Source organism: Pseudopodoces humilis, chromosome 7 (genome assembly GCF_049639895.1).
Source record: "Pseudopodoces humilis isolate 2021_Gansu_Grassland_sample_001 chromosome 7, ASM4963989v1, whole genome shotgun sequence".
NCBI classification, from domain to species: Eukaryota; Metazoa; Chordata; class Aves; order Passeriformes; family Paridae; genus Pseudopodoces; species Pseudopodoces humilis.
The window spans coordinates 38,751,690-38,779,416 of record NC_142206.1 but is presented as its reverse complement, the minus strand read 5'-3'; the positions used below and the strand labels follow the sequence as shown (position 1 = coordinate 38,779,416).

Genomic DNA, 27,727 nt, shown 5'->3' with positions numbered 1-27,727 from the left:
CTTTACATCAGGTGTCAGGTGGATGGGAAGAATAATAGAGCCAACTTTGAAGGTGGTGTTGACAGGTGCATTTGGGATCTCCCAGATCTTTTACCTTGGCATTGGCCCTTGAGGTTCACGCTCACTTCGGGGATGTGGGAAGTCACATTCATCATGGGAACTAGGTGCTAATGATGAGCAGAGGAGGAGGAAGGGGAAAAGCCAGCACTACACATCAGCATCAGCACAGGGCAGGATAGCACAAAGAACCAGTGAGGCTGCAGCTCAGATACTCAGGAATAAGCTGTCATCTTTACATCAAGTTCATCTGAGCCACCAGTGCAGTCCTGCAGCGTCCTTAGGAATTATATGACAAAGAAGCAAGTGCCAACCTGAAGTCCCTTCCTTTGCTACACTCAACAAGACTTAATGTGTTTATTTATGATGCCAATCAAATGTTCCCACTGTTCTTAAGTCAGAAAACTGAGCAAAAACTATGATTAAATTGATTGCATAGCTGAAGTCCTTATCCCACTTTAATGAACAATTAGCTCTGTTTACTGTTGAAAACCCCAGTGGTTTCTGCACACTACAGAAGAGCATGTTTAGTATATGGGGTGTACAAGTACTGTGTCATCAATGATATGTGTAGGTTTTTACCTTGCTTTTCAAAATTAAAAAACTGTTGGAGTCAATGAAAATTACTGTTTGTACAAATGTTTATTAGGCCTTTCTTTGTTATTCTTTTATAGGTCTTGTAGAAATTTGCCTGATGCATCCCCTTGATGTAGTGAAAACAAGGTAAGATCATGCTTGAACAGGTTTTGTTGACACTGGAAGATATCCAAATTACAAGCTGTCAAAAACTAAAATCCTAGAACTTCTCCCAGTAAGATAACTTGTGCCTCTAATGACGTTTATATTTACTTACCTGTATTTACAGCATTTGACATATGGAATTTGAGTAGCATGGCACATTTCTCATTAGAGGTCATCTAAAGGTGTTAAATCTGCTTATGACATGTATTTTTACTCTTGTAACCCAATGCTATGACATGAAGATGGCTAAAGTTAAATTCACTTAGTATAGGTAATATCTACAGTAATGCTTTTATATGTAATTAGAAAATACCATATTGCCTCCAAAATAATTTTCACAGGATTTAATAAAAATAATAAGAGATGTTCCATATTCTCTTTACAAGCTAAATAACTTCATGATTTTATATTTTTAAAATATTTTTATCTGTCTGTATTTTGTTTTCTGAATATTTGCTCTTGTATGAGTATAAATGTTGTTGAATGACCTTGAAAATTTGCTCATTAGTTTGGTTTTTTCCTGATGTTGGTCACTGAAATGAAAAAAGAATAGCTTTGTTTCTAGTTTCTGGAACACCATTTTATTTTCTGTGCTTTTTAGTTTTTATATAAATTTACAAGTAAGTGTTACTGTACATGAAAAGCAAACCAGAATGGAGAAGCATACGAATGGAGCAAACCAGAATGGAGAAGGAGAAAACTATTTATGCCACATGTGTTGTGCAGTGCCAATAATTGCCATATACTGTTCCTGGAGCTCTATCTAGGTCACAGACATGTAGGTAGAAAAACTTCACTAGGAGACTAATTAGCCCCAAACAAATGATGAGGACAGCTGTGGTCTCTGGAATATGCTTGAAGTTCTCAATTATGACTTCTAGTTTCAGTTAGCCAACGTGAGCTTTTTGTGGGTGCATTTTTGGCTCCTGTTTAAATCACATTCTGTGATTTGCCAAAGACCTTGAGATGCATTTTTTTGCAGGTTGCATTTTTACAGTAGGAAGTCTTCAGTCTGTGTTCATTGCCTAACACCAGGAGACATTTATTCAGGCTCCAGCTGCATTAACTCTGCTGGGGAGCAGCAGATCCTCCTCAGGGTGTGGAGTTTGCTCAGGCAATCCCTCTGTATCCCTTCATAACGTGGATGTGTTGGTTGATGTAGAGACAATGCACCTGGTGGTTCTGAGGGTCCTCTCTGCCCTTCCAAGTACTACTGAAAAAATGCTATTAGAACAAGGCTTTCATAAGATTGAAATTAAAGGCTCAAAAGCAACAGGGTACAAGCAAAACAAATACAAGACCAAATTTAAAAGGGAAAAAATCTGTCTTGCTCTTCTGTCAAGTGGTCCCCAAAGGATGTGCTTTAGTGATTTTGTTTGGGCAGTTTGTGCTATAACTCTCCTATAGCTTTCAAGCTTTGGTTTTAGTTCTTCCTCTTTTTCTCTTTGTACTGAACTAGAAATTGTGGGTTTTTATATTAAGAATGTAGATCATTCATAATTTAGTGTAAGCTGCATATCATGTGTCAGAAAATGCATTAATTGCACATCTGTACTGGCAGTCAACAGACATACTTTCAGTTTTCTGGTAGGAACCACCAGTGGACTCTCAGAACAAAAGGACAGATTTTCCCATGTCTCTTTGAGATTTTTCTGAGTTTTACAAGCTTTTAGTAGTGAAAAGGCTTCTCAGATCCGACATCCAGAAATGTAAAGCATTAAAGAGTGTGGGGGGATGTTTGTGAGGCTGTAACAATCCTTAAAAACAAAATAAAAAGTAATAAAAATTAGGAAACCTGTGTATGAAATGTGAGTCCATAAACAGTGGAATTTTTAGAAGAAACAAAGAAGTAGGAAAAAAGGAAAGCACAGTAGCTGTGCAGAAGAAATCAGATTATCTATCAAAGTAAAACTGAGGGGCTGAATCAAACAAATCAATTAAACAAATTTCTTCATTTGAAGGAACTTCCATTAACTCCTCCACTGAGTTAGCTGCAACACTTTGCAGAAGTGGGCTGCACCCGAGTGATAGTTTTTCTAGTTTGTTGATGTGGATGTATTGAGAGATATTATGCAGATTTTGCAATAACTTTTCTGCAGATCTCAGCAGATGGTAGTAGTTGAAAATACTTACATTTTGAAAGCAAATGACAAAACCAAGAATAGAATGTCCTTTGATCTCATCCATCATTTTGTTCTATGTTCCTAACATCATGCTTCTTCCTTTCATTTTGTAATGGTCTAAATTTACTATGGCAGATTAATTCTTTGATGGCCTTGAAAGTTCAATTGAAACATTGGTTTTAATTCTGAACTTTGGACATAGAATGTTTTCTAATAGTTTTTCATTGACTTTATTCCTTTCTTGCAGTGCCTCTAAGTGCTGTTGTGTACTTAATCTTTCCCAACATGGTATTGATAATCCACCGTTTCCTAATCACTTCCAGCTATTACACTTTTGGTGATTTAGGTGGTTTAGGATTTTCTTTCTTTTGGTTAGGTGAAAGGATGTATGAAAACATCATTTTTTGCTTAATTTTTATGGTATTTTGAGTTTCCTACCTTTTTTTCTAGAAGTGTGTTTGGTGCAAGGAGTCCTGTGGCCATTTCAAATTATTGTGATCTCATTGATCTAAATTTCTGTTCTGAGGGAGTTTAGGAAGGATGTCAGAGGCTCACATCTAGTAGATTGGTGGCTTAGTGCTCCATTGATATTTTGTGTATGTGTATGTTTTTAATAAAAAAAAATTGGAGAAAATAAAGTTTCTGTCAAAGATTATTTTGAAACCCTGGAAAATGGTTTGGCTCCTTTATGACATTTTGCAATGTCTTTTCTCTGTTTAGCAAGTTTCTATTATTCTACAGCAACAATGCTAGATTTGTTTATCTGCTCACATCAAGGGAGGAACAGTATATAAGTACATGCTTACAAACATAGAGGGTCCAAATGCTTAATGAAGTGTTTTTTCCTAAGCGTACATATGAAAATAATTTTATTTTTTCTCTGCTAGAACACCAAAGATCACTAAGAAATTCCTGTTGGCTAGATAGAGGAAGATAACTATGATCCATTGTTTTAGCTTTATGAATCCCATTTATTCTTTGAAATGAAGCTCTTTTCTCATTTGCAAGATTGAGATATTATTAAGAAAAGATGTGCTGAATTTTTAAGTTTTAGCTATTTTATATATCAGTTATCCTTATGATTAACTTAGCCATTAAATAAAATACTGAACCTCTGCTCTTGTCCTCCTAAATACAAAGTCTGTTAAGTTTTTGTGTGTGGCCATGTATGAGAAGTGACAGCAGCAGCAAGAGTTTTTCAGTACAGATACAGCCAAGACATAGAAAGTCTATTTTTTAATTAAGAACTCTCAATGATCTTTCTTTGCTAGAAAGTGAGGGAGGAGAAATGCATCTTAGCCTGGATAAAGAGCTGGGTTTGCTTACTTTGCGCCTTTTTTGTGTCTTAAGCGTAATGCAGGCTGTAATGCTGTTTTCATCCATGAGACTTTCAAAGAATGACAAAATGTCATACTAGGTCATGGTACATAGGTCAAGATATTGCCATATATACTACTTTAAAATTAAAAATAGTAAAGTGCTTTTCGAGGTAGAGTTTATACTTTGCATTCTGGTGTCATATATTTTGGCTCAATCAAATATGCAAAATTCAGAACTTAACATTTTATTGTTGGAAAAATTAGCATTTATGCAGAAGCTCACAGGTGCATAGTTGGTGAGGGAAAGGGAGAGTAGCAGGAAGCTGTATAAAGTCAAAGGAAAGCTATTGTATTTGAGGAATCAGTCAAGCAAGCCTGACTGCTAACTGGAGGATGCTACTGTGATCTGACAGTTCCAGTTTACGTTCTAAGGTAATCTGATTTCTCAGGGGGAAAAAAAGCCCCAAGCAGTTTCTTTTTTTCATTTCCCTAGTACTGGGTTACTGGCATAAAAATGATGTTTTCAGGAGCTCCATGACTTTGAACTAAATGCACTAACATAGAATTTTCCTTGCTCTTGCAATTTAACACCTCAAAAAATGCATGCAACCATTGGTCATGTTAGAAAATCAGAACTACAAGTAGAAATACAATTTCAGCTAATATTTCCCTAGGTTTATAAATTGATTCCCTTTTTATGTGCTATCGTTCTTTTTTTTTTTTCTTTGATTATCACCAATATTTATGCAGCAAAATTTTAGTGAGTACACTCTTCCTGAAAACAGACTGTGAAACATATATTGGTGTAGAAATAATAATTTTGGATGTGACTTGGTATTATGTAGTTAGGAAACCTACTGGGTAATTTTTTTTAACAGTTGTCTACATGACAGAATTTAATAGAAAACACAAATGAAGAAATATATGACTAAGTGTTTTCAAATAAAAGATAAAAAATAACAACACATCAAAAACTTTCCAATGCATAACATTTGAAAAACAAATACATCTGAAATTGTTGAATTGTCTGAATATGTTTTGAATAAACAGGAAAAGTGTTAGGGGAATTATGAATTTTTTACTTCTCTATTCCATTTTAGGTTTAATTTGATATCACTATACACTTTGAGATAAATATTTGAAAGAAAGATGGTTTCTCTCACATCTCAATAATACCGATTTGTCCTCCAGATCTGTGTTGACTTCAGTTCAGATGGATGAATTCATACCACTGGAGTATTTAGTATTTATTTATGTCTTTTACTTCCAGACAATGTATTCAAAGAGAGGTGGATGTTATGCCAAATACCATATAAAAGACTTGGAGAAAGTCTAGTTTATTATTTTAACAGTAGTATCATCAGGGTAACTTTTGTCCTAACAATTGAAACATATATTCAGTAGGCAGTTTTTAATATTTCTCTAGTCAACTTAAATAGACAGTTCCATTTGATTTTTTTCTCCATATTTAAACAGTCTTTTCTATTTTTCTAAATAGTTGTGCCTTCACAACTCATTCTCACATGGGGATGAGTGGGCAATCTCAAAATCCATGAGTAAAGGAGACCGAGGAGACATTATTTTAAAAAAAAATTTACTTCAATTTCTCAGGAGAATAAGTTATTAAGTATATCTTGTTTTCATGATCAACCTATCCAACATCCCTGTTTTTTCTCTTAAAGCTGTTTCTCACCTCTGGCAGGGAGGCTGCAGTCCATGTTGCTCTACTGAAATACCTCTTCACATAGTTCAGCTTTAGATCAGAATCTTCATATGGACTGGCTTTTGGTCTCATGTGTGATCCCGAACATCAGCATTTAAAATACAAGGCAAATAATCCACCTTAGAAACTGTGGAGGAAATTTTTGTGTAGTCAGGATGGAGATTTTAAATTTTTCTACTCTTTCTGAAAAATTCTAAACCAACATCATGAATTTAAAGGCCCAAATCTAAAAAATAATTTGGGATCTAAATCGATGTTTGGAATCTGCATTACAGACCCATCTCTCGTAAGCAACTGTTCTGCTGATTTGTGTGCATGTTTATCCATTCTGTTCCTTTGTTCCAATTCTGTCATTTTGGTCTTATTAAAAAAGTTCAGCTTACTACATGTGTTTCTGATCTCATTCCATCTGTTATTTTGCAAGAGCTACTTCCTTTATATCATTAATTCCTCTTTGATTTTTGGTCTTTTTTGTTTGAATGGGCAGAGGTGGAGCTTGTTTCTGAAAAACATTGGTTAAGGAAAAGTTCATTGTCCTTATACAATGTTACCATTTCCAAGCGACCGTAGTTCGCTTGGTTTGCATCAGGCCATGTTAAGTTCATGGTTCTTGATGCAAACTGCTCGAGTTAGATTTGTAACAGTTTTAAGCAGAAAATAGTCTTCCTGTCCTGGGAAAATTATCAGGATACCAAAATATTCTGTATTGGAATGAACAGTTGAACTCTCAGAAGACTTAGAAAAACAATGAGTTATGGCCAATGAAACTTCGTGTAATTAATTTTGGATTTTGGAAGTTTTCACTTCCTTTTTTTTCTTTCTTTCTCTTCAATGACTTTTAAGTAATTTTGGACTAGAAAAACAGAAGGTTTTGTTTGAAAATGCAGAGAACAACATCCATTGTCATCTAAAAGAAGTGCATAAAAATATATTGAAAGTGATAATTTCTTGAGAAATGTTTTTTTTTCATTTTGAAGAAAAAGAACTGAGTACAAATAATCTCTGACCAACTCAGCTTAATGTCCTTATTTCATCCAAATGTCAAGACTTTTCTCTGGGATTAGATTTCCTTCAATTATCAGTGGCCTTTGGCACAATTTTTCACAGGGCTTGTGTGCATATTGCAATTTTTGCTCTGGTTTTGGCATTTGAATTTCAGCATTGAAATACTTTGGATATTTATGTACAGATCCAAATTTTTTATAATGAGGACTTTACAGTTTATAGTAATTTGGATGTGGATGTGATCCAGTGCTCTGTAATTTGCCCTTCTTTTGCCTTCTATGTACAATCTGTTAGGAATTAATAAGGGCACGTGGGCTAATAATTCCTGCTAGATATATTATTGCAATTTAAATCCTTCCCTGAATTAAAGAACAGTATTGACGTACACTGTTAAACAGATGCTCTGATTTGCAGTGCTTGTCGAAGTAGTTCAGTTCCTATATGCTTTTTCTTTTTTTGTTATTCATAGGCATACCACATGTATATTTTCTAAAGAGTGTCAAATCCTTTAGGACAAAAGGAGCTCTGTAAGTGTGCTTCATCATCTCCTCATGTGATATTGTGTTATTTGTGATCAAACACCAGAACTGCTTGATGATACCCCTATTTCAAATCAGTGTAGATTTTTGAAAGATCTATAACCTATATTTTCTTGATTTTAAAATAATTCTATCCCTTCTTTGATAGAAACTTAATTTCTGCTTCATCAAATCAGACTGCTACAGATCTCCCAAGCTTTGCTTTAATTTTGATTACACATTCTGCCATCTACTCGAGTTTTTTAAATGAATAGGATGTGCCTTTTTGGACTGAAATACCCTAAAATCATAGTTTTCACTTGACAGCATGGCATGATGATAGAATGCTTTGGATTACATGTTATCTGTGCCATTTCACTGGATTTACTGAAACTTCCCTGAGCTTCTTGACTCACTTGTGAGCTGTAACAACCTAGAATTTCTAACACCCACAAAATAAACCATGTCCACCTTCGGCTCAAGATAGAACATTAATCTCTATTTACCTATTAAAGAATGCTTTCCTGGTTTGTGAGGCTTTTAGGGGAATAATGTGAAATAAAAGACAACTCCAGATGCTGAAATAGTCACCTACTTTAGGAGTGCACTGGAAGGAAATTAAATGGCTCTATATGCAGGGAGGAAGTGGCAAGATCATCACAGGGGAATCGAGAGAGGCAGTAGTAGATGGGATAAGCTTTTGAGACAAGGAAGCAAGTGGACAGTCTACCAGAGAGAGCAAAAGAAAGAGAATGCCAGGGCAAGAAAGAATGTGTGGTGTTTTTCTTGTATAATTTCTTGTCAGATAGATACGGAAGGGGTGTTTTGGGTTTCTAGAAGGCTGGTGGACCAAAGCTGACTTGGAGTGGCCTTAGTTATCTTCAAGATGCAGTAATTAATTTTGTTTGAGAGTTTTGGTTTGGTGCATCTTCCCAGAGTGTGGTGCCAATGACACCAGAGTCGCGGGTTCAATCCCTGTATGGACCATTCACTTAAGAGTAGGACTTGATGATCCCTGGATCCCCTCCAACCCAGACAATTCCATGATTCTGTGAGAAGGTCTATTACATTCCTCAAGCATAGCTCTGTCTAGGTGAACCCTTACAGATGATTCCTTGAGCAGCTTATTTGGGGAGTAAAGAGTAATCATGTTAGAAGACGTATTGATTATCCATCCTGCTAGTGACACTCCTTTTGACTATGGGCATTTGCAAGATATATTCAGTCATTTGTTCTTTTAACAATTTTTTGTTTCTTATTTTAGTTTTCCTCCAGTTTGGACAATGAGCTAGAACAGTTTGTTTCAGGTCCCTTAAATGTATATTTTGTTTTCTTTCTAATGACATAGCACAATATTCTTTCTATGTTTGGATTTCCAGTGCTTACAAAGTTCATATAAACATTACTGGCAACTACATGGGCAGAACTTGTAAAATGACAAGAGCCTGAGGGTTTCTCTCCTATAATCTGCATCTATATATTTACATGCTTCAAAAAAATAAATGCACACAGATATATTTGACTGTACTGGTACAGCATCTTCCTTGGTAAGGGAAGTGAAGTTTCTTGATATTTAAGTTCTCTAGCACTGGAAAAACCTGCAGTTGATTATTTGTGTCTGCATGATGCAGTTGCAAAAAAGTGGTGTGGACTGTGTTTTGTGATTTCACAGGCTGTACATTCTGCACTTGCAGTTTAAACCCAAGAAAGCTCTAAATTTTTTTTCTTCCATTTTTTATTGCCTTAATTTTATGAAAATGCTTCCTTTTATAATATGAGGCTACAAATAACCCTCTTCTAGACAGAACAGGAAAATGTGATGAAAGAGCTCTAAAACTGTTATGGTGAATAATCATGCCTTAGAATTATGAGAGAGTAATTATTTTGTCATTACACTACAGTGGGAAAAGGAAAAAAATTAAAAGAACCAAGGATTAAGTAGCCTGCAAAATATATTCATTGTACTCTTGTCTGTTTCTCTAGTTAGAAACTACTGAAGAAGTTAACGATAGAAGTACTTGGATTTTCTTTGTACTGTCTCAAGGTATCTACACATAAACAGGATATTTACATGAATGAGAAGCCATGACTAAATTTTCATGACAAAAATGAAATTCAGTTTGAAACATTTTGGATATGTGTGTCGACTGACAGATCTGGAAAAATACAGCCATATTTGTACAGAAAACACCCTGTAGTATTTTAGTGTGTTATATTAGCTTAAATACAATAGATGTGTTCAATTATTTGTGTATAATTTATTTGTTTGGATTCTCACAGTCTCAGGACATGCTATTTTATTGCTGTCAAAAAAGGAATTACTGCAACTTATGGCAATGTACCTTTTTTGAGCTATGTAAATTGCCTCTGTGCCCCTTATACTCTTAACAGTGAGAAAGAAATAACATTGGATGTCTTGGTGCTCAGTGCAGTATGAACTATCTTGTACATCACTTATAAATCTGATTTATTTATTTTGGACATGGGACTATTCAACTATTCATCTGCTGTTTTTTGGCCATGGGGAATGGTACCAGAACTGCTAGCATTTTATCCAGAGCTGTACTCTTTAGACCGCTGCAGTCTTAAAATCCAGCACTTAAAATCACGGCCCGTTCCCAAATGAGGTGCTACAGCCTGTGTCTGTCATATTCTGCCACTGCTGTAGTAGCACTCAGAACTCTCCATCCCACTGCTGAGTTCAGCTTCATCTCCCTCTCACTTTCCCTCACCCTCACCCTCTCCTCTCTCCTTGCCTCTGCCTGTTGCTTGGTGCCAAACCATACTTTTTTTCGAGTCTGTTTTAAAACGTGCTTGGTGACAAGTCCTCTCTAATTCCCTCGGAATGCTCCTGCATAGCCCACTGCTTCTCACAGCCAGTGGGTATTTTCTAATGTTCCAGTATTTACATTACATAGTTTTATCCCTTACAACTACCTACACACCCTTTACTGCATATTGTTCCCCTTTCCCTTTGTTTATTCCCTTTAGACATAGTAGATTCATGGCATGCCCCCATTTTCTTTTTCCCAAGCTTAAATTAGTGTGAGATAATCAAAGAAGTTCTTTAAATAATCTTTCTCTCTGTATTAATACTGTATTTAAAATATAATCAGTCAAAAGAAATCATGAGGGATAGAGTGGAATGAGAGCAAGAGCGGAAAGGAGAAAATGAAGGACTAGGAGGTGAGAAAGTATATGGGATTCTATTTACAAGAAAAATACATGCTGAAAATAAGTATTTAAGATGGGAATTGGGGAGTGAAAATGAACAGATGTTAGCACAGTTACTTTGTCTGGAGACAAAGAAATGGAATCGTTAAAAATGTGTGTATTTTAAAGTAAGATTTTAAATAAGGATTAAGCAGCTGGGAAAGGTTACTTAGACTATGAGCTGGAGACATCTATGGTGTACATAAGTTTTTTTTTAAAACAATCAAACAAAGCAGCTGGGTGAGTTATTAGCAGATGTTAATGATTTGTCAGTGGTATAAAACATTAAGATCACATTCAGGGGTAGACCGTAGTCATGTCTGATTTCTCCATGGACAAAACTTTTGCATTAGACCACTGTCATGCCTGATTTCTAACCATGGATGGAACATGCCTAAAATAATTCAAGCAAGGAGAAAAAGAAAAAGAAAAAGAAAAAGAAAAAGAAAAAGAAAAAGAAAAAGAAAAAGAAAAAGAAAAAGAAAAGGAAAAAGAAAAAGAAAAAGAAAAAGAAAAAGAAAAAGAAAAAGAAAAAGAAAAAGAAAAAGAAAAAGAAAAAGAAAACGAAAAAGAAAAGGAAAAAGAAAAAAGGAAAGAAGGAAAGGAAGGGAAGGGAAAGGAAAGGAAAGGAAAGGAAAGGAAAGGAAAGGAAAGGAAAGGAAAGGAAAGGAAAGGAAAGAGGAAAGGAAAGGAAAGGAAAGGAAAGGAAAGGAAAGGAAAGGAAAGGAAAGGAAAGGAAAGGAAAGGAAAGGAAAGGAAAGGAAAGGAAAGGAAAGGAAAGGAAAGGAAAGGAAAGGAAAGGAAAGGAAAGGAAAGGAAAGGAAAGGAAAGGAAAGGAAAGGAAAGGAAAGGAAAGGAAAGGAAAGGAAAGGAAAGGAAAGGAAAGGAAAGGAAAGGAAAGGAAAGGAAAGGAAAGGAAAGGGAGAAGAAAAGAGAAGAAGGCAGGCAGGCAGGCAGGCAGGCAAAAAGAAAGAAAGAGAAAGAAAGAAAGAAAGAAAGAAAGAAAGAAAGAAAGAAAGAATGAAAGAAAGAAAGAAAGAAAGAAAGAAAGAAAGAAAGAAAGAAAGAAAGAAAGAAAGAAAGAAAGAAAGAAAGAAAGAAAGAAAGAAAGAAAGAAAGAAAGAAAGAAAGAAAGAAAGAAAGAAAGAAAGAAAGAAAGAGAAAGAGAGAAAGAGAGAAAGAGAGAGAGAAAGAGAGAAAGAAAGAACTGCCTATGTTTATTTTATTAGTATTTGTTCATCTACTGCAATGAGTGGGAGATAGTTCAAGTATGGAAAATCAGTGTTTAATGACTTCAATTACAATAAACAGAAAGTAAATTTTCTCCTCTTTACATTTATTTTTTCTTACTTGTACTTGAGCTAGCTTTCCAAAGCTATGGATACAAGAGAAAAAAGCTGTATGTGTTGGAAGCACAGTGTAACTGTAGCAATGCCAATAATTCTCTCAGAGAAGTTGGCTCTTAATGCTTTATTTAAGTATGTCCCGAAAATAACTGCATTAGTCCAGTAAGTGCCAAGTAAATCTATAAATAAATAAAAAGAGAGATAATATCTTTATGAACTGTGCTTTCTGTATGTTTTTATGAACAGATGCATCAGTGTGTATTCTAGGTCTAGAGGGGGTTTTGAGAAACAAGAGTCTTCATGTTGAGTGCGATGCAAGTAAAATACCATCTCCAAAATAATCTTGGCACAACAGAGATGTCTTTTGAACTTATATCTCAAGAGAGTAAAAAGAAACAACAAAAAGCTAAGGAAATATTTGCAAGTTTTTAGCTGCTGCGCTGTTGTAGTAAGCTGATGACTCCCTGGTGAGAAGGCAGAAGGTTAGATTGTGCTTTTACAACCCGAGTTGAGCCAGGGGCAGAGCTCAGTGGCACCAGTTGAGGAGCAGCGCACAGAAGGGGTTGTGCCTCAGAGGTGCTGTGACCCTCCCTATTTTCTCATATCCATAGTGGATTACTGATCCATAGCAGTGCTAATTTTTTATAACTACAAAAGTATGGCCATTTCTTGTACCATTTTATCCATTTCCCTAAGTCTGGAGAAGGGGCAAAACAGCACCTGTGTGTCCCCTGTGCACTGGCTGCTATTACGGTATGGCAGCAGAGCGCTGGGAAGGTGCCGTGGGTGGGTGCCTGTGTGGTGGAGTTCAGGGTCTGTAACAGAGGGAGAGGTATTTATGTAAGTGTATGTATGTAAGTGCTACATACTGTCCATCCAGCATCTGCCCAGGTGTGGCAACGTAGATCAAGATGGTTTCCCCTGGGAAACCATTGGATACTTCTTTCTTTAGCACCTTAGTGAGCTGAATCAGGTCAGCGCAGGAATCAGCCAGAGACGGTACAAGGGGTGAGGTAGGAGAATGAGACAAATGGGAATTGGATCAAAAAGTGCCTGTAAAGAGCAGTGGGTCTTTAGATTATTCTGCTACCTCATGGCACTTTTCCTGAGTGAGTCAGCTACAAGCTGGATGGGTGAAATTAGATAGTTTTGAAATTGCTAAACTGGAATACAGATTAGGAAAGGAAAAGCAAATAAACAAACAAACAACAACAACAACAAAATCCAAAAAACTTTCCCCTTTTTAAAATTTATTTTGTATCTTAGAAAGAAGTGAAGGAAGGCATACTTCATTTAAAAACATGGTTCCACATTTTCAGCTCAATTTGTGTTCCCTTGACACATACACTACCATTCTTTGCCCCCTTGACAAGCAGCATTTCAGAGAGCTAGCACAATGGAAGACTTATCAATTAATCATTGTCTGCCTGGGTTTCTTTTTTACCAGCTTGGTTTTCTGAATTAACTCCCCACACAATTGTGTATCAGGCAATATGAGGACAAGAAGGGGGCAACCCAGACCCAGATTATCAGTGGCTGTGTGCTAGAGGTATGCATGAAAGGCATGTGTGTACATGCTGTCATTAGAGGATGCTGTTACACTCGATCTGGTGAAAGGGTGGTTTTACACTAAGAGAGTTAGGCCTTCTCCTGGTTCCTTGACACCCAGCACCCTTCTAGTCTTTGTAGTTTGGTCCCACCATTTCCCGTATGCCAGATCTAGCAGTTGCAAAACTGCAGGGAAAATTGATTTGGCTTGATAGCGTGTCAGAAAATTAAGCTATTGAAAAGTATTTGTTTTCTAGTGGCTGCAGGCTGTTGGATCAGCTATCTTGTAATGCAAAACCTCATCCTAATCAAAGATGTATGCATATTTATTTACTATGTCTAAGTTACATAAAACTTTTATTTCTATGATTGCCATTTTTTCTCTTTTGTCTGACAGAACAAGCATCACAGTGTTGTATCTGAAAAAATGAAGTTCAGTTAGTTATGGACAAATATGTTCCTTTGTAGGTGGAAGTTGAGCTCCGTCACAGGGGAAATAAAAATAATGCAAGCATGTTATGTTACCTTCACAGGAGAATAGAATAATGCAATAATGTTATATAAGTAAAAATCTTTCCTAATTTAATCACTGAAAGGTGTATTTTTAGATGAATAGCAATATAGCATTTTCCTTTTCAGATACATTCTTTTTCTTACCAAATTTTTATTTTATCTGAACAACTTGACATATTTAAGAAGTAAAGCTGCTAACAATTCCATTATTACACAGATAATGCTTTGTGACAGTGTATGGCTGTAGTATATGTAGTAGAAAACTTAGGAATATACTAAAATTTAGTTTTCAACTTTACAAAACAGGATGATCCAATTTTGTTGCTCATTGCTGCTAAAAAGACAAGATTCTTGTCTCCCTCTTGTCAACAGTGCTCCTTACAGAACCTTGTAGTTTTCCATAAGCCTATAGAACATTTCCTCCTGGGGGAAGACTAATTGGTACAGTTTCTCATGAATTTGTGAATTGTATCAGCTTATAGAAGGGTTCAGTGAGCATCAGAACTATCAGGGAGAAAGCAGCAGGACCACTCAATGAAAAGTGAGTAGGAACAGGGCAGAACAAATTGAGGGGTAAACCTCCCCATTCTGTTTCAGGTGAACTCTTACATCAGTTCAACTGATTGTGGAAGATCCTGAGTCAGAACCATCAAACCATTAAAATTATGGGTATATTAGTTCCTGCTCTTCAAAGTAGTCATTTATCAGCTCTGCAGTACCAAATACCTAAATACTTGGCCGAATTTGAATGAATAAAACATTCCTGAAGTTCTCTGTTAATAAAATTGCACAATATTGCAGAAGTTTCTTGCTGTTATTACTATGAAAGATGACTGCACATTACAAAGAGCTGTTGACTTTTCTGTGAAATATGTAATTAGGGTTGAAATTTCATATTACAGCTTTAGAAGATATATTAGTTCATGGCTACTAAAAAGAGCTTCATATTCCCTCATGTCAGCCCTGCACTCATCAGATTCAGCTCTCTAACTTGGCCAAAAACTAATTCAACAACAAAAAGAAGAAAATTTGAAAAACAAACAAACAAGCAAGCAAACAAAACAAAACTGCCCAGCAAAAAGTATAGTTAGAGAGGGAGGACTATGAAAGGAAGTAAACTGAGTCTCCCTCCAAGCAGATGTGGGGTTTTTTTCAGTCAGTTCTGATGATCAGCATGAAAAAAATGGAGCATGAAGTGTTGTGCTCTAGTTAGGAAGTAAACCTGTATAAAGAAATAAGTATAGTGCCATATGTGAAACTTATTCCCATAGTTGGATGGAGAGAGCAAGGACATAGTTAACAAGAAGCCTGAGGTCTGGAACCATGACATCTGCAAATGCAAAGGGTGTATATTTGTCCTCTTGCTGTATACCGGCCTGATGATCCTCTCTAGACTGTTGGCAAAGACTAAATATTAGGACAGATGGCTTTCTGATGCTTTGTCTTCTGATATATGATAATAGGTCCTATGGAGGCAAAAAGCCTCCCATTTTTGTAGCCGTCACTTCCTTAGGACTAGAGACCTATAAAGGCATATATGACAGAATTGCCTGTGATAATAAGAGCTGAATTCACTGACTCAGACACTTTCCATCCACTGTTCTGATGAATCATCAGAAAAGAAATAAGAGAATGATGGTGGGTATATCATGCCCATATGCATTCTGAGTACTATGAAAAGCATCTCATCCGTTAGAAAAAACATGAAATCCCAGAGAACATCACATCTGTGGAAAAAGGTTAATAATTCACATAGATTCAGCTGATTCTGCTACATGAAACCTTTTCTTGATTAGCCAAACCAAATTTTGAGATCAATTAGATGCACTAATAATGTCATTTCCACTTTCTCACTTTTCAGCCTTTGAATAAATTTATACAGCAGCATTCAGACCAGTTGAATAAGAAGAGCAAGGCCTTGTTGTTGTCTTTTTGTGCTATTCTGACATGTCAGAGAACATTGAGGGAGATTTTGGCACTGTAAAATTTTCTTAGTGAATCAGAAGTCCTTAGGTGGTATATGGAGTAAAGGTGGATTAATGACTTTGCTTCACCTGTTCCTCACAAACTCTTATATGGGAGTAGGTAATTCTGGAAAGAAGTCAATGGTCAGAATGTCTTTTACAATCCAGCTTTTTGTGGCTGCCAGCACAGACCCTTGTGACTAATAGGAATTCTGCACCAATTAGAACAGGGTTGTGTTAGGTGTGCTGGGGCTACAACAGTTCCAGTATTCTTGGCTAGTCTGAGTGCAGTGGAAATACATACAGCAGCTTTGAAAAGTCTGGCCCAAAGTTCTTCCTCCCATTTAATCACATAGCTTAAGAATAATGTAAACTTGAGTCTTGGGTGACAAACCATAAAGTTACAATCATAAATTTTACAGCACGAGGCCAATTCACAGGTGCTCTTGGTAGACATAATTTTTGCAGTTGCACCAAATTTCAATTGATGTGAACAATTTAAATCACAAGCCTTTGGAAAGTGTTTACTTTTATATCTGAAGACAAGCTGGCTTCTGAGCACACAGATATCTTGAATCCTGGTATTTGAATGCTTCCATATTTGAAAAATAAACCAGGATTTTTATCCAGAGCATAATAAAACTTAGAATAAACAGAAATTTGGTCAGCTAAAATTTTGATGAGACAGATTTCAGAAAACAAAGACAAATATATTAGAAGAGGATGTCTTTCAAAGATACATCAATCAATTTTCAGGAAATTTTCAGATTTCAAAATGATGAAGCTACTTCTTTGAAAGCTAGTGGGAAACTGCTGAAGTCATACAGATGAAAATGTGATTCTTCATGAAATACAGCTTAAAGACTTGTATTTTATATTCGTTCCATTAAAACAAAGGCTGTGAGCAAAAATACCTGGGGACAGTTCATTTTGTTCCTTCTGCTACAAAGTGGTAACCTGGGGCAATGTGTTGGTCAGGTGGGCAAAAGTAATTTACCCTTGATTACAGTATTGTTAAATCTATTCCACAGAGTCCTGTAGCTCAGAATAATCAATTCAGTAAACCCAATAGTGGTGGATAATTTGTCATAACATGAACATTTTGGAAGGTCATATCCGTCTATGACTTTAAATAAATGACAAAATATGCAACATTTTTAAGAGACAGTCAGATTTTTCACATTTCCCTCAGGCACTGCCACAAGACTGTGTAGCACCCTTCATACTCCACGGGACATTGAAATGGGGCTGAAATAGTTTAGATGCTCTGTTTTGGACACATACATGATCTTCAGTTAATGACAGAATATTTAAAATGGGTTTTATTGGAAATTCAGTTTTGATAACTTTAAACCTTCATATTTGTTGGAATTTTCTTGTAAATTAACAACTGTTTTTTAAGGCGAATTTTCTCCAAAGCAATCCACTTTATCAAGCTGTAATTTTTCTTTAACTTTATTTAACAGTAAAGGTGCTGTAAATGCTTCTTCACTGTGTGGGTGATACCCATAAAAAGAATCTGTAGGAATTGTTTGAAGGTGCTTGTCTTGCTCTGCTCTCAGGTATGGTTCATAATGTGGCTTAGTTCCCACTCAGGGTACTTCTGACATGAGTTTATTTTGTCCACCACATTTATCTTACAATACAGGCCCATACATCTAAAATTGAAAAACTATCTTAGAAGAAACATATTATGTGCTTAAGAAGTACCAAAAAATGTGGCAGGAGGTTAATATAACTACCTTTTTTTTTCCTGTCCATATCTTTTTTCATTGTGTGTTTTCTAGTACTAAAATTTATATATGTGTTAGTTTTCCCTTCTGCACCAATGTACTTTAGTACATTTTGCTAAGCAAGTTATATACAAGTACTTAGGAGCAGACAATTTAATTGCACTTTCTGTTGTTAAAAATAGTTCTGTAATGGAAAAGAATTGCACTGACATTTTAATATGCTGTCACTTTAAGATACTACATGAAGTGTGAACAGAGCACAGGCCCTTTTAACAGGTGTCTCTAATTGTTAGTTTGTTTCTTAGAAATATCTATAATATAAACTTTGGTGGAACATGTAGATCCAAGGTGTTTGGATCTTGCAACATCCTAACCAGGCTTTCCTTTGGTTGCTGGTGAAAACAAATTGGGTTGTGTAATTGACTTTTTTTGTGAATAAAGCTTTTATGTTTGCTTTGAGTTCAAACTCCATCTTTTTCTTGTTATATTTTTTTCCCTTAGGAGGGATTGCAACATGGGCTTTTAGGGGGGAAGAAAAAAGAAGTTCAATGTATTCATTTATTTTAGCAAATAGGACGTTTCTATTACTTTCAGATTTTTCCAGTCTGTAACTGCAGAAATAATCATGAAAAAAAGGGTGAAAGCCAGATCAATTACGTTTTTTAAGAGTGTATTTTCATTAGATCTTCCACGTGCCTGTTATGTTCAAAGGGAGCTCAAGATTGTCTTGTTCACAGAATACTTGAAAAACCCTTTAAAAGGAACAGATCTATCCAGAAAAATGTCTGCGTTGTTGTATGAAGTGTGCTTACTTTAAAAAATGGCAGAAGAAGAGCATCAACATGCATACAGTTTTTTTCAGATTTTCAATGAGATTACTACTAGTTCCAGAAGTTGATGCAAAAATGTCTTTAAATGAACAAAAACCAGAATACAAACCTAGTAACAAAATTAATACTTAATTTTGAAAAACAAAAAAGCGCTATTTTTTTTAATAGGAAATTAATTATGAACATTCATCTTCTACAGGGTTTTTATTATAAATAGTTATTCTTTTCCGAATTGGCAGAAAGATAAGCTACACAAATACTTCAAAGTTATATACTTAAGATTTAATTAACATTTCAAGATCAAATGTTTCACTAATTTTTAAGATATATTTAGATTGATTACAGAAAATTATGAAAGCCTATTTATTAGTTAAGCTGTAGTTAAAGTAAAGGAATTCTGATCAATTTGCTAAGAATTGACTCCAGCTGTGCTGGTTTCCGTCATGTAGTTAAACAGAAGCTCGCCATAGTCTGATCTACTTGTCCTCATTTTCATGGTCACTGAAGTAAAAGTATGATGGACTCAGCAGTCATGTGTTCCTTGAATATTCAGGTGCTAATCCAGAGACTCAATTAAAAACTTCAAAGCCATTAGGGAAAAGTTCCTCTGAATTTAACATAACTTACCATGTAAATTTAACATAACGTACTATGTGTATTAATTACATATTTAAATATCTATGAAGAAATCATGTAATCAACTCTTAATTTCAAGATAAATTTGATGAAGGGAAGTCTAATCTGGAATAGACAATAACCTCATCATCATAGCACATAGCTACGAAGTGAGAGAATGAGTTCCAATTCCTCCAATTCTTGAATCGGATGTCAGACTTCACTTTCCCAAAACCTTCACAGATGTCTTGACCCCTGAGTCTCTGTGGCATAATCCTTTTTCAAAGCTCAGAAACTGTTCTAGGCAAGACTAAAATATGAGCTCCAAATAAGCTCATTCCTCCAGCATGTTCACCTGTGCACATGGTTCAGCTACAAACTGCATTGTAAAAAAGCAAGAACTGATTGTGTCTCTGCCAGATCCCGTTGTGAGTACTGTAGCCACTAGTACCCTGCCTCTCATTTCTTCAGTAACTACAGCTCCTTTTAATCAAAATAACTAGATAGAAACACATTTTTGCTCCTCAAAGGAATAAATAAAAATTTGCATCGAATGGATCCATTCTTAAAATGATTGCAGTATGTGTATCTATGCTGCAGGTGCAGAATCATGCATACCCAAGACAGAGAATTTCTTTATTTTTTAGCACTGTCCATTTTGTATTCCTGAAATTCCTGTGTGTAATACATCTGAGTGCCAGAAATTGAGCTGACACTTCAACTGTGACCTTCAACAGTAATTCCAAACTAGTATTCTTGAGTCTTTTAGCTGGATCTCATTTTGGTTGAACTGCAAGGAAAAAGAAATCTGAATCAGTTTTACTGCTTCAAAAGTTACCATTGCCCCTTGGGGTGCTGAATCTGGCCTGGTAACTGCAGATACTGACTGTAGTCTTTGTGTGTTTCCGGATCACCTCTACTCCCTTCAAACAGTAGAGTCCTGGTGTCCAAACCATTTCATGTCCCTCTTTGTTGCTTAACAAGTGTCAAAAGGACACTCTCCTCCCATATTTCTGTTCAAATCTTCGCTGTACCATCCAAATATCAAGAGCTTTTGCATGAATCTATGAAGTTACGCTTACTGCACTGGAGTTCTTTTACTGCTTGTGGTAGATTCTCAAGACAAAGTCTGACATGCTTTCATAGTTCTCAGGTCAGCAAGTCCATGTGACTTTAACTTGGGATACCTCATGATCATCAGTGATGATCAGTGTTTATCCTAACAACAGCATTTTTCTTTTTCTTAGATCATGGTGAAAAACAAGAATTCTAGCCATCTTACATGTTACATCTAACACTCTGCACAGAGTGTTCAATGCTTAGGCTTTCTTCCACAGTGGTTTGGAGTTGTTTCCAGAACTATAAGAACAGGCAAATATCAATAGTGAAAATTTTGTAGATTCTGTATCTTCTTATCATTCATGTGTAGGACTGGCTTGTTTTGGATTTTCCTTCCCACTATAAAGCATGTGTTTTTGGTAGAGATACAGAAAATGGTGTACTCAGAGAATGTGTTTTAGATAAGGAATAGAAAATCAAAGTAATGAAAAGACAGAATTATTGTATCCATTCACAATTTTGAAATATGTTAATCATAGAATTTGGGGAAAATTTAAAAATGGGTAATGAATTTTATTCCTTTCTGCTGTAGTCTTTCTGCAAGTGCAGAAAGCTATATGTGCTTTTGGTCACTTCAAAATAGCCTTAGTTTAATGTTTTAAATAAACACTCAATGTTCATAAATTCCAACTGCTGAATATATTTCCTGTGGTATGTTTTAAACAAAGATCTGCTACTTCTGATGTTTATCCCTGACATTGTTGTTAGACATATTTTTAGTATGCTTTCAGTTGTTGTTAGACATATTTTAGGATGCTTTCAGTTGTTGCTATTAAGGTTTTATTCTGTTATAAATTGCTAGATATATGTACAACAATAGGGTTATTCTATTCTTCCTTCCAAATTTTTGTGAAACATTGCCAGTGAACTTTATGGAGGAAACATTGAAAGAGTTTAAATCCTCAAGGAAAACACTGAAAGAGCTAAAATCAGCTGTGCTAAAAAGCATGTGCATGGCAGTTGTGGGTAAATGCCCTTTCTGGAATGAATTTTTATTTTTGTGATTAAGATACAAGTACCTGTTTTCTGAATCACTCTTTCTAGTATAGCTAGCTAAGCTTAACTAAAAGCAGAAGAGGAAGCAGAAGAGAATATCTTAAAATCAAATCCAATTATGGGCAATACTCCCACAAGGTTTCTGAGCTAATTTTAGGAGCTTTTCTTTTGAAAGTCCATCCCTACTCCATTCTACCAGAATCATATAGTGGGTGATATAGCCAGAAATATTGAAAAATAAAAAATGAAACAGAGATGGTAGATCTGTGCAGTGTACATGACACATCATATGGTGTAGAGTGCATGCTGTGGTTGTGGTTGTTGCAGGAGCTTATGTGCTCTAAATCTTCTCTTGACTAGTTTAGAAAAGGTTCTGTCTCTGGGGCTCTACTGACTTCTGCTGTTTCTTTGATTTGCATGCAAATCCAAGACTTCTTAAGGGCCTTGACAGCAGAGTTAGTGTTTTAAAACAGTAGCTTTAAGTCTCAATATAGTTGTGCTTACATGATTCAAACTTGGTGATTGTGGGAGACAAGGTTTGAAAATACGTTTGTAATGCCAATTGTGCTGCTTTTGGCTGGGGTAATTTTCTTCCAAAATTTTTTCTTTCTAAAATGGCTGGTATGGGGCTGTGTTCTGCATTTGTGCTGAACACAGGCTAATAATAAAGAGATGGGTTTTTTTATTGCTGGGCAGTTCTTAGGCAGAGTCCAGGCCTTTTCTGCTTCTTTTACCGCCACGCTGACAAGGATGATGGAGGTACAGGGGAGGTTGGGAGGAGACACAGCCGGGGGAGGTGACCCCAACTAACCAAAGGGATATTCCAGACCATGCTCAGTATCTAAAGTGATGGGAAAAAGGAGGTAGGGGAGTTATTTGGACTCACCAGTCCAGGTGTTAGTCTTTCCAAGATACCATTAGATGTGATGTGGCCCTGCTCTCTTGGCGATGGCATAATGCCTACCTGCCATGGGAAGCAGTGAATCAATTCCTTGTTTTGCTTTGCTTACATGTGTGGCTTTTGCTTGCCCTGTTAAACTGTCTGTATCTCAACCCATGAATTTTCAAGAGTTTATCCTTCTGATGCCACTGGTGGGGAAGTGAGCAAGTGGCTGTGTGGGCTTTGGTTGCTGCCTGGGGTTAAACCAATCTAATAAAGTCTTCTGCTCAACGATACTAGCACTGACTATACTTCACAGATAAAATAGTAATTAAAGTAAGTATCTTTGTGAAACCTAACAGTTTAAATCCTGACTCATGTTTCACAGTTCCTTCACTTTACCTTCCTCTGGTCTGATGTGCCATCAAATGAAGTCTTGTCATTTGTGTAAAATCTAATACCATATTTTTCTTTCTCTTTCCAGGTGATAAATCCTATTGTCTCAAACTAAAATTAAAAAAATACCAAAAACCTGACCCAACAAAACAAACCAACAAAACCCCAACCAAAATAACAACCAAGATATTAAACAAAGAGCCTAAAGTAAAAAATACAGTTTTTAAAATTGTGTTTTGCATATAGAACTGAATTTTCTGACCTTCAATCCAAAATGTATTGCAAATTTGTGGTCTCTTTGGACCAAGAACAAGAATTTTTGTACACTAAGTAGCAGTTTGCATTTTCTCAGGAAGTTACTTTGAAATACTTTTTCCTTGCATTTAATTAAGTCTCCAGACATTGCATATGAAAGCTACAGTGTTACAGTACCTGAGAATTTTAATATGAAGGTTAAATATAATTTCATTATTCTGCATTGTATTCTGCTGCACTTTGGAGTCTTTTCAAAGAATGGCAGAGAAGGGACAAGTGGAATGGCACTGCAGAAATGGTCAAAGTATAGGTGAACCCATTTCAGTGTTTCACTGTGCTGGTATAACATTGTACCACATTTTTCTGGGAAATGTTTTGGATGTGGGCTTCAACAGATTTTGTGGGCCATAAGTAAGATTCTTCTTTCTTTCTCCTCCTCTCTCTCTCACCTTCTCACTCACTCTCCCTTCCCCTCTACTAGGCTCCTGAATTTGCAAAGGCTAAAATTTAACCCAGTGGAGGCCACAGCACAGTGTGGTGCTGAGTGTGCAAACCCTTTTCTTTTCCTGGCCACTGATCTCCTTCCACAGCTCATCCCCTTCTTCCCTACTGCCCCCAGACTCCTGCCTCTTGTTTTCCTGCTTAGATTCTCCTTTATTTTAGCACAATCTCACTGCAGATTCCTTTCTCAGGACCTGTAGACCTTCCTGAGCCTGTACAAGGCTGCTCTTCCCTGATATTTTCAGGAGGGAGGAGAGCCACCAGGAGACATGTGTAGTCAGCTGAGCTCTGAAAGGGAGAACAGTGAGAAAAAAAAGTTTGGGATGGTCAGAAGCAAAACACAAAGGAACCAAGCCATCTGCAGAGTGAACCCACAAAATTTTAAAAAAAGTGTTTTCTCCTGGTTCCTCTGACATTACGTTTTAATCAAATTTGCACTCTTGTTTTTAGTTTTTGATGAACTAAACTTCAGTAATTTCATGGTTCATGGGTGCTTGCCTGAGATTAAGTAAAGTACACATTGACATCTAATTCTGCTGCATTTTTTTAATCAAATTTTTTTTTAACTTAGTCTTTCTTTTCCACAATTTTAGCTTTTCTCCACAAACCCAGAGGTTTTTGCCCACAATCATAAATTGTAAACAAGTCCAGTGGTTATATATCGAGCCTATGATTTTATTGTAACTGCTTGTTCATGGACATGTTTGCTCAAGACACTGAGATGCTGAGTCTGCTATCTTTCTTCTGTGCCTTGCCCTTGTCCTAGACCCCCTCCTCCTTTCCTTGTCATCCTCCAGTCTGGATTACTTCCCACTTCCAAAGAGCACAACCCACCCCAGGAATTGCAGTCTTGTGGACAAAGAGTTTTCATCAATTTCATCATCGCTGCTCTTGTGGTTACATCCACAAAATATTGGGACACCTCCAGGCATGCTGTACCCTGAGGATATAGTTGTGGGAGTCTGGGGACACTTGATAATAAGTTGTTGTCAAATTTAAGTGACCTACTCTCTGCTTTGAAGTGTTGGTTGTATTTTCATGTGAAATACCTCTGCTACTGTTGAAAATGCAAACAGCCAATTAAGAAAACAGAGCATTGACAAATATGTACCCCTTCTTTTAGGGCACTTGCTAGAGCCTTAGAAGTGTATCAAAGATAGACAGCTTCATCTCTAGTCCAGAGAAAGAGTGGAACAACTATGCAGAACATGTAATTTCATCAGTCCTTGATACCCATCTTGGGGACATGGGAAGAATTGGATTTTGGCAGTGCATGTCTGCACTGATTCTGCAGCACACTTACTTTCTAGAAGTGTACCCTTAACCAGAGGTTAGGAATTGCGCCAATACCAAAGCAGTAAAAAAGCTGTAGTGAGTACCACCAAAAACCTCATTTGATTTGTGCTGTGTGTGACAGAGCTGCTTTGTCACTTTCATTTTAAGTACCTTACCAGCAGATGCAATGACAAAGATTTGTGAGCTGGGTGATTCAGGAACATACTCATCCCTCCCTTGAGCAGGTAAATGAGATAACGGGATTCTGGAAATACCTTTTTTTAAAAATTGTTATTGCCACCAGGAATCTGGTTTCTTTCCTGTCAGATTAAGCATCTGTGGTTTTTTCATCCCATGTTTTGGGATGCATAACACATGATTTACAGAACTGCTGACTGCTGTAGTTGCAATTAAAACAGTGCTGCCTTCATAGCTTGAGCACTCAGTGCAAACAGGCTGATAGTTTAATCAATCCATTTTAAAATGTATTAACTAAATCAGCAGTTTACTATTCTTGTCAAACTCTAAACAACTGTAAATCTTGTTTTCAGAAATCAACCAGAAAAAATGTAACGCATTAAAAATGAATTAGACATGGCACACCTCCCATAAACTGTATAATAAACAGATCACAGCCTCTAGTAATAGTTGTGATTTCTGGCATGTCACTGGAGAAGAACTCATGGGTTTTCTGAATGACCTGTGTCATAAATCACTGCATTCCCATTTACACTGAGCACATGTATCTAATTTTTCGAGTGGCTTCTGAAATCCTGATGAATGGCCTTGAAACTGATTACTGGAATGTATGAAAAGTGGTGTCACAAGTGCCTCGTTGAGGACAGGAAAAAGGGGCTAAAACATAGCCCAGTGAAATCTGAACACAAAATTGTAATGTGGACTAAGTAACAAATTAATAACCACACAGGAAATAAACCTAAAATGTAACAAATGTGAAATTGCTCACACTTTTCTTTAGGGCAGACAAATTAATATTAATTTTCAGTAGAATTAAAACAATGTAAATGCAAAAGCCAAGCATAAACAATACATGTATTTTTTGACGGGTATCAATGTCTTGATGGTCCAGTTTATTGTGTTTTCTCTGTGTTAGTATGAAAAATTTTATAATATGGAAAGCTTCATGTTAGAAGAAACTCAAGCATCCAGAAATTAAATTCAAACTTATTAATGAAACACTGGAGTCACACTGAGGGACTTCTATGTATATCCTATCCACTTTCTTTATCTATGTGATATTTTGAGAGCAGATATAACCCCCCCCCATCCGTCACACTCAAAATCAAACAAAACCTGTGCAATCACTAAACCCAAATTAACACTCCTTGCCTCTCTGTACCTCTCTGCAGACACCATAGGCATAGTATCCAGCACAGTCTCATGTTTCAAGTGACATGTAGGAGTATACTTGATGATTCCAATTCTTATTTCCTTTGCAAAAGTGCAAAAGGCTGCAAATTATGCTACATGCTGAAAGATAATGTAGAGAATTTTTATGTTTTGCTCACTGCTAAAGATTTATCTGTGTCAGCAGCTGGAGCAAATGGACTGAAGTTGAATGTGTTACATGATTGTAGCATGTAGATTCTGATTTGGTGTTGAAAGAAACTCCTTGGCAGATAAGTAATGAAATGAAACAGCAAACATGCCATCACCTAATAAAAACATCAGTTCATAAAAACTATTAACTACCTTTTCCCAAGACATCTCTTTTTAATTGATATATTTGAATTTGTCATAAGAAAACAAATTCATGTTATTATAATAATGTGTTGACCTGTGCTTATAGAACAAGGCATTTTTTAAGGAAAATATTACATTTTGTCCAGTCTCTATTTGCAAGGTTCAAAACGACTAGCATTCATTAAACTTTATTACTGAGGTTCATGAAACTTTCTTTGGATTAGAAAAGCATAACCTTCTGTCCTGATTTAGAAGAGTGTTGCAGCTTTTCATTAACCTGGAAGCCTCCTATTTACATGGTTCACAGCCTGGTCTCAGCTCACTTGGAGGTAACAAAGGGTGTCGGGACACAAGTGCAGCAGGGGGCTCATCCTTTAGGGCTGCCATCTGAGTTTGATCAGGCCAACTGTTTTAACTCCTGCCTCATTAGGCAAAATAAAATGGAGATTATGGTGTGTGGAAGGATCACATTACAGACAGCAAACTCTGCCTCCTAACACCCTCTTGATTTTGCATTTTGACAAGATCTGCTCTCTGTGTTTTCCATTCTGTATTGCAGCAGGCCTTAAATTATTTTGAAGACAAGATCATTTGTATCCCCTGGCACTTCAGAGCTTAGCCACAGAGGAGTGCAGTAATAAGTGAAGACACATTAGTCTCAGAGGCAGTTTACCTACTGGAGAGATGTCACTGTGTAGCAAGGGCTTAATGCTGATAGACACGTTAATTCAGCTTGTCAAGCAATGCCTAGCTCTTATTTTTTTCAAAGTTCAAGTTAGCTGGAAATTTGAAAAAATCTGACACCAAAAAAAAGTCCATGAGGTAAATTATTATTACTACCTGGCACATGGGATTGAGTGTTTCACTTTCATTATTTACGATTAACATGCTCAGTCTATTCAGGTTTAATTTAGTCACTGTTTTTGGTGTTCACATAAAATTGTAACATTGCTTAGAGTTTAAGTGTGCCTGTTGCATTTTAGTGCTTGTTAGAGTGGAGAGTATCAGTCGTCAAAGATTCATCTCCTAATGAGAGTCTTTGTCACCTGTTTGTCCATTAAAACACGTTTTCCTGCTGAACTTCTCTGTATGTGCCATAAATTAATAGAAACATCTCAGTCTGTAGAAATCAGAAATTGATTCAGCATTATCAGTTTGGCCAGCTGATAGCTAGTGGCAGATCTCTTATAAGGAAGACCATGACAGTTCTTATCCATCACATCCAATTATGCTTTTCTTCAGGAAAAACCAGGTGTCAAAATCAGGTTATGGTTAATTGTCAGGTATATCTCTTCTTTCTCTTACTCCATTTGTTAGTAGGATTTTCTTTAACTTCTTCCTTCATAGGCACAG

General features: G+C 36.3%; 1 protein-coding gene across 2 annotated transcripts in view; it reads left to right on the top strand.

Moving 5' to 3' along the window:
• SLC25A21 (solute carrier family 25 member 21) overlaps window positions 1-27,727 on the top strand; it is a 236,920-nt gene that overhangs the window by 133,552 nt on the left and 75,641 nt on the right. For both annotated transcript variants that reach the window (XM_088057513.1, XM_088057514.1), the window contains exon 2: window positions 732-780. In XM_088057513.1, coding sequence (XP_087913639.1) covers window positions 732-780 — 49 coding nt within the window. The remainder of the gene's footprint in view (window positions 1-731; window positions 781-27,727) is intronic.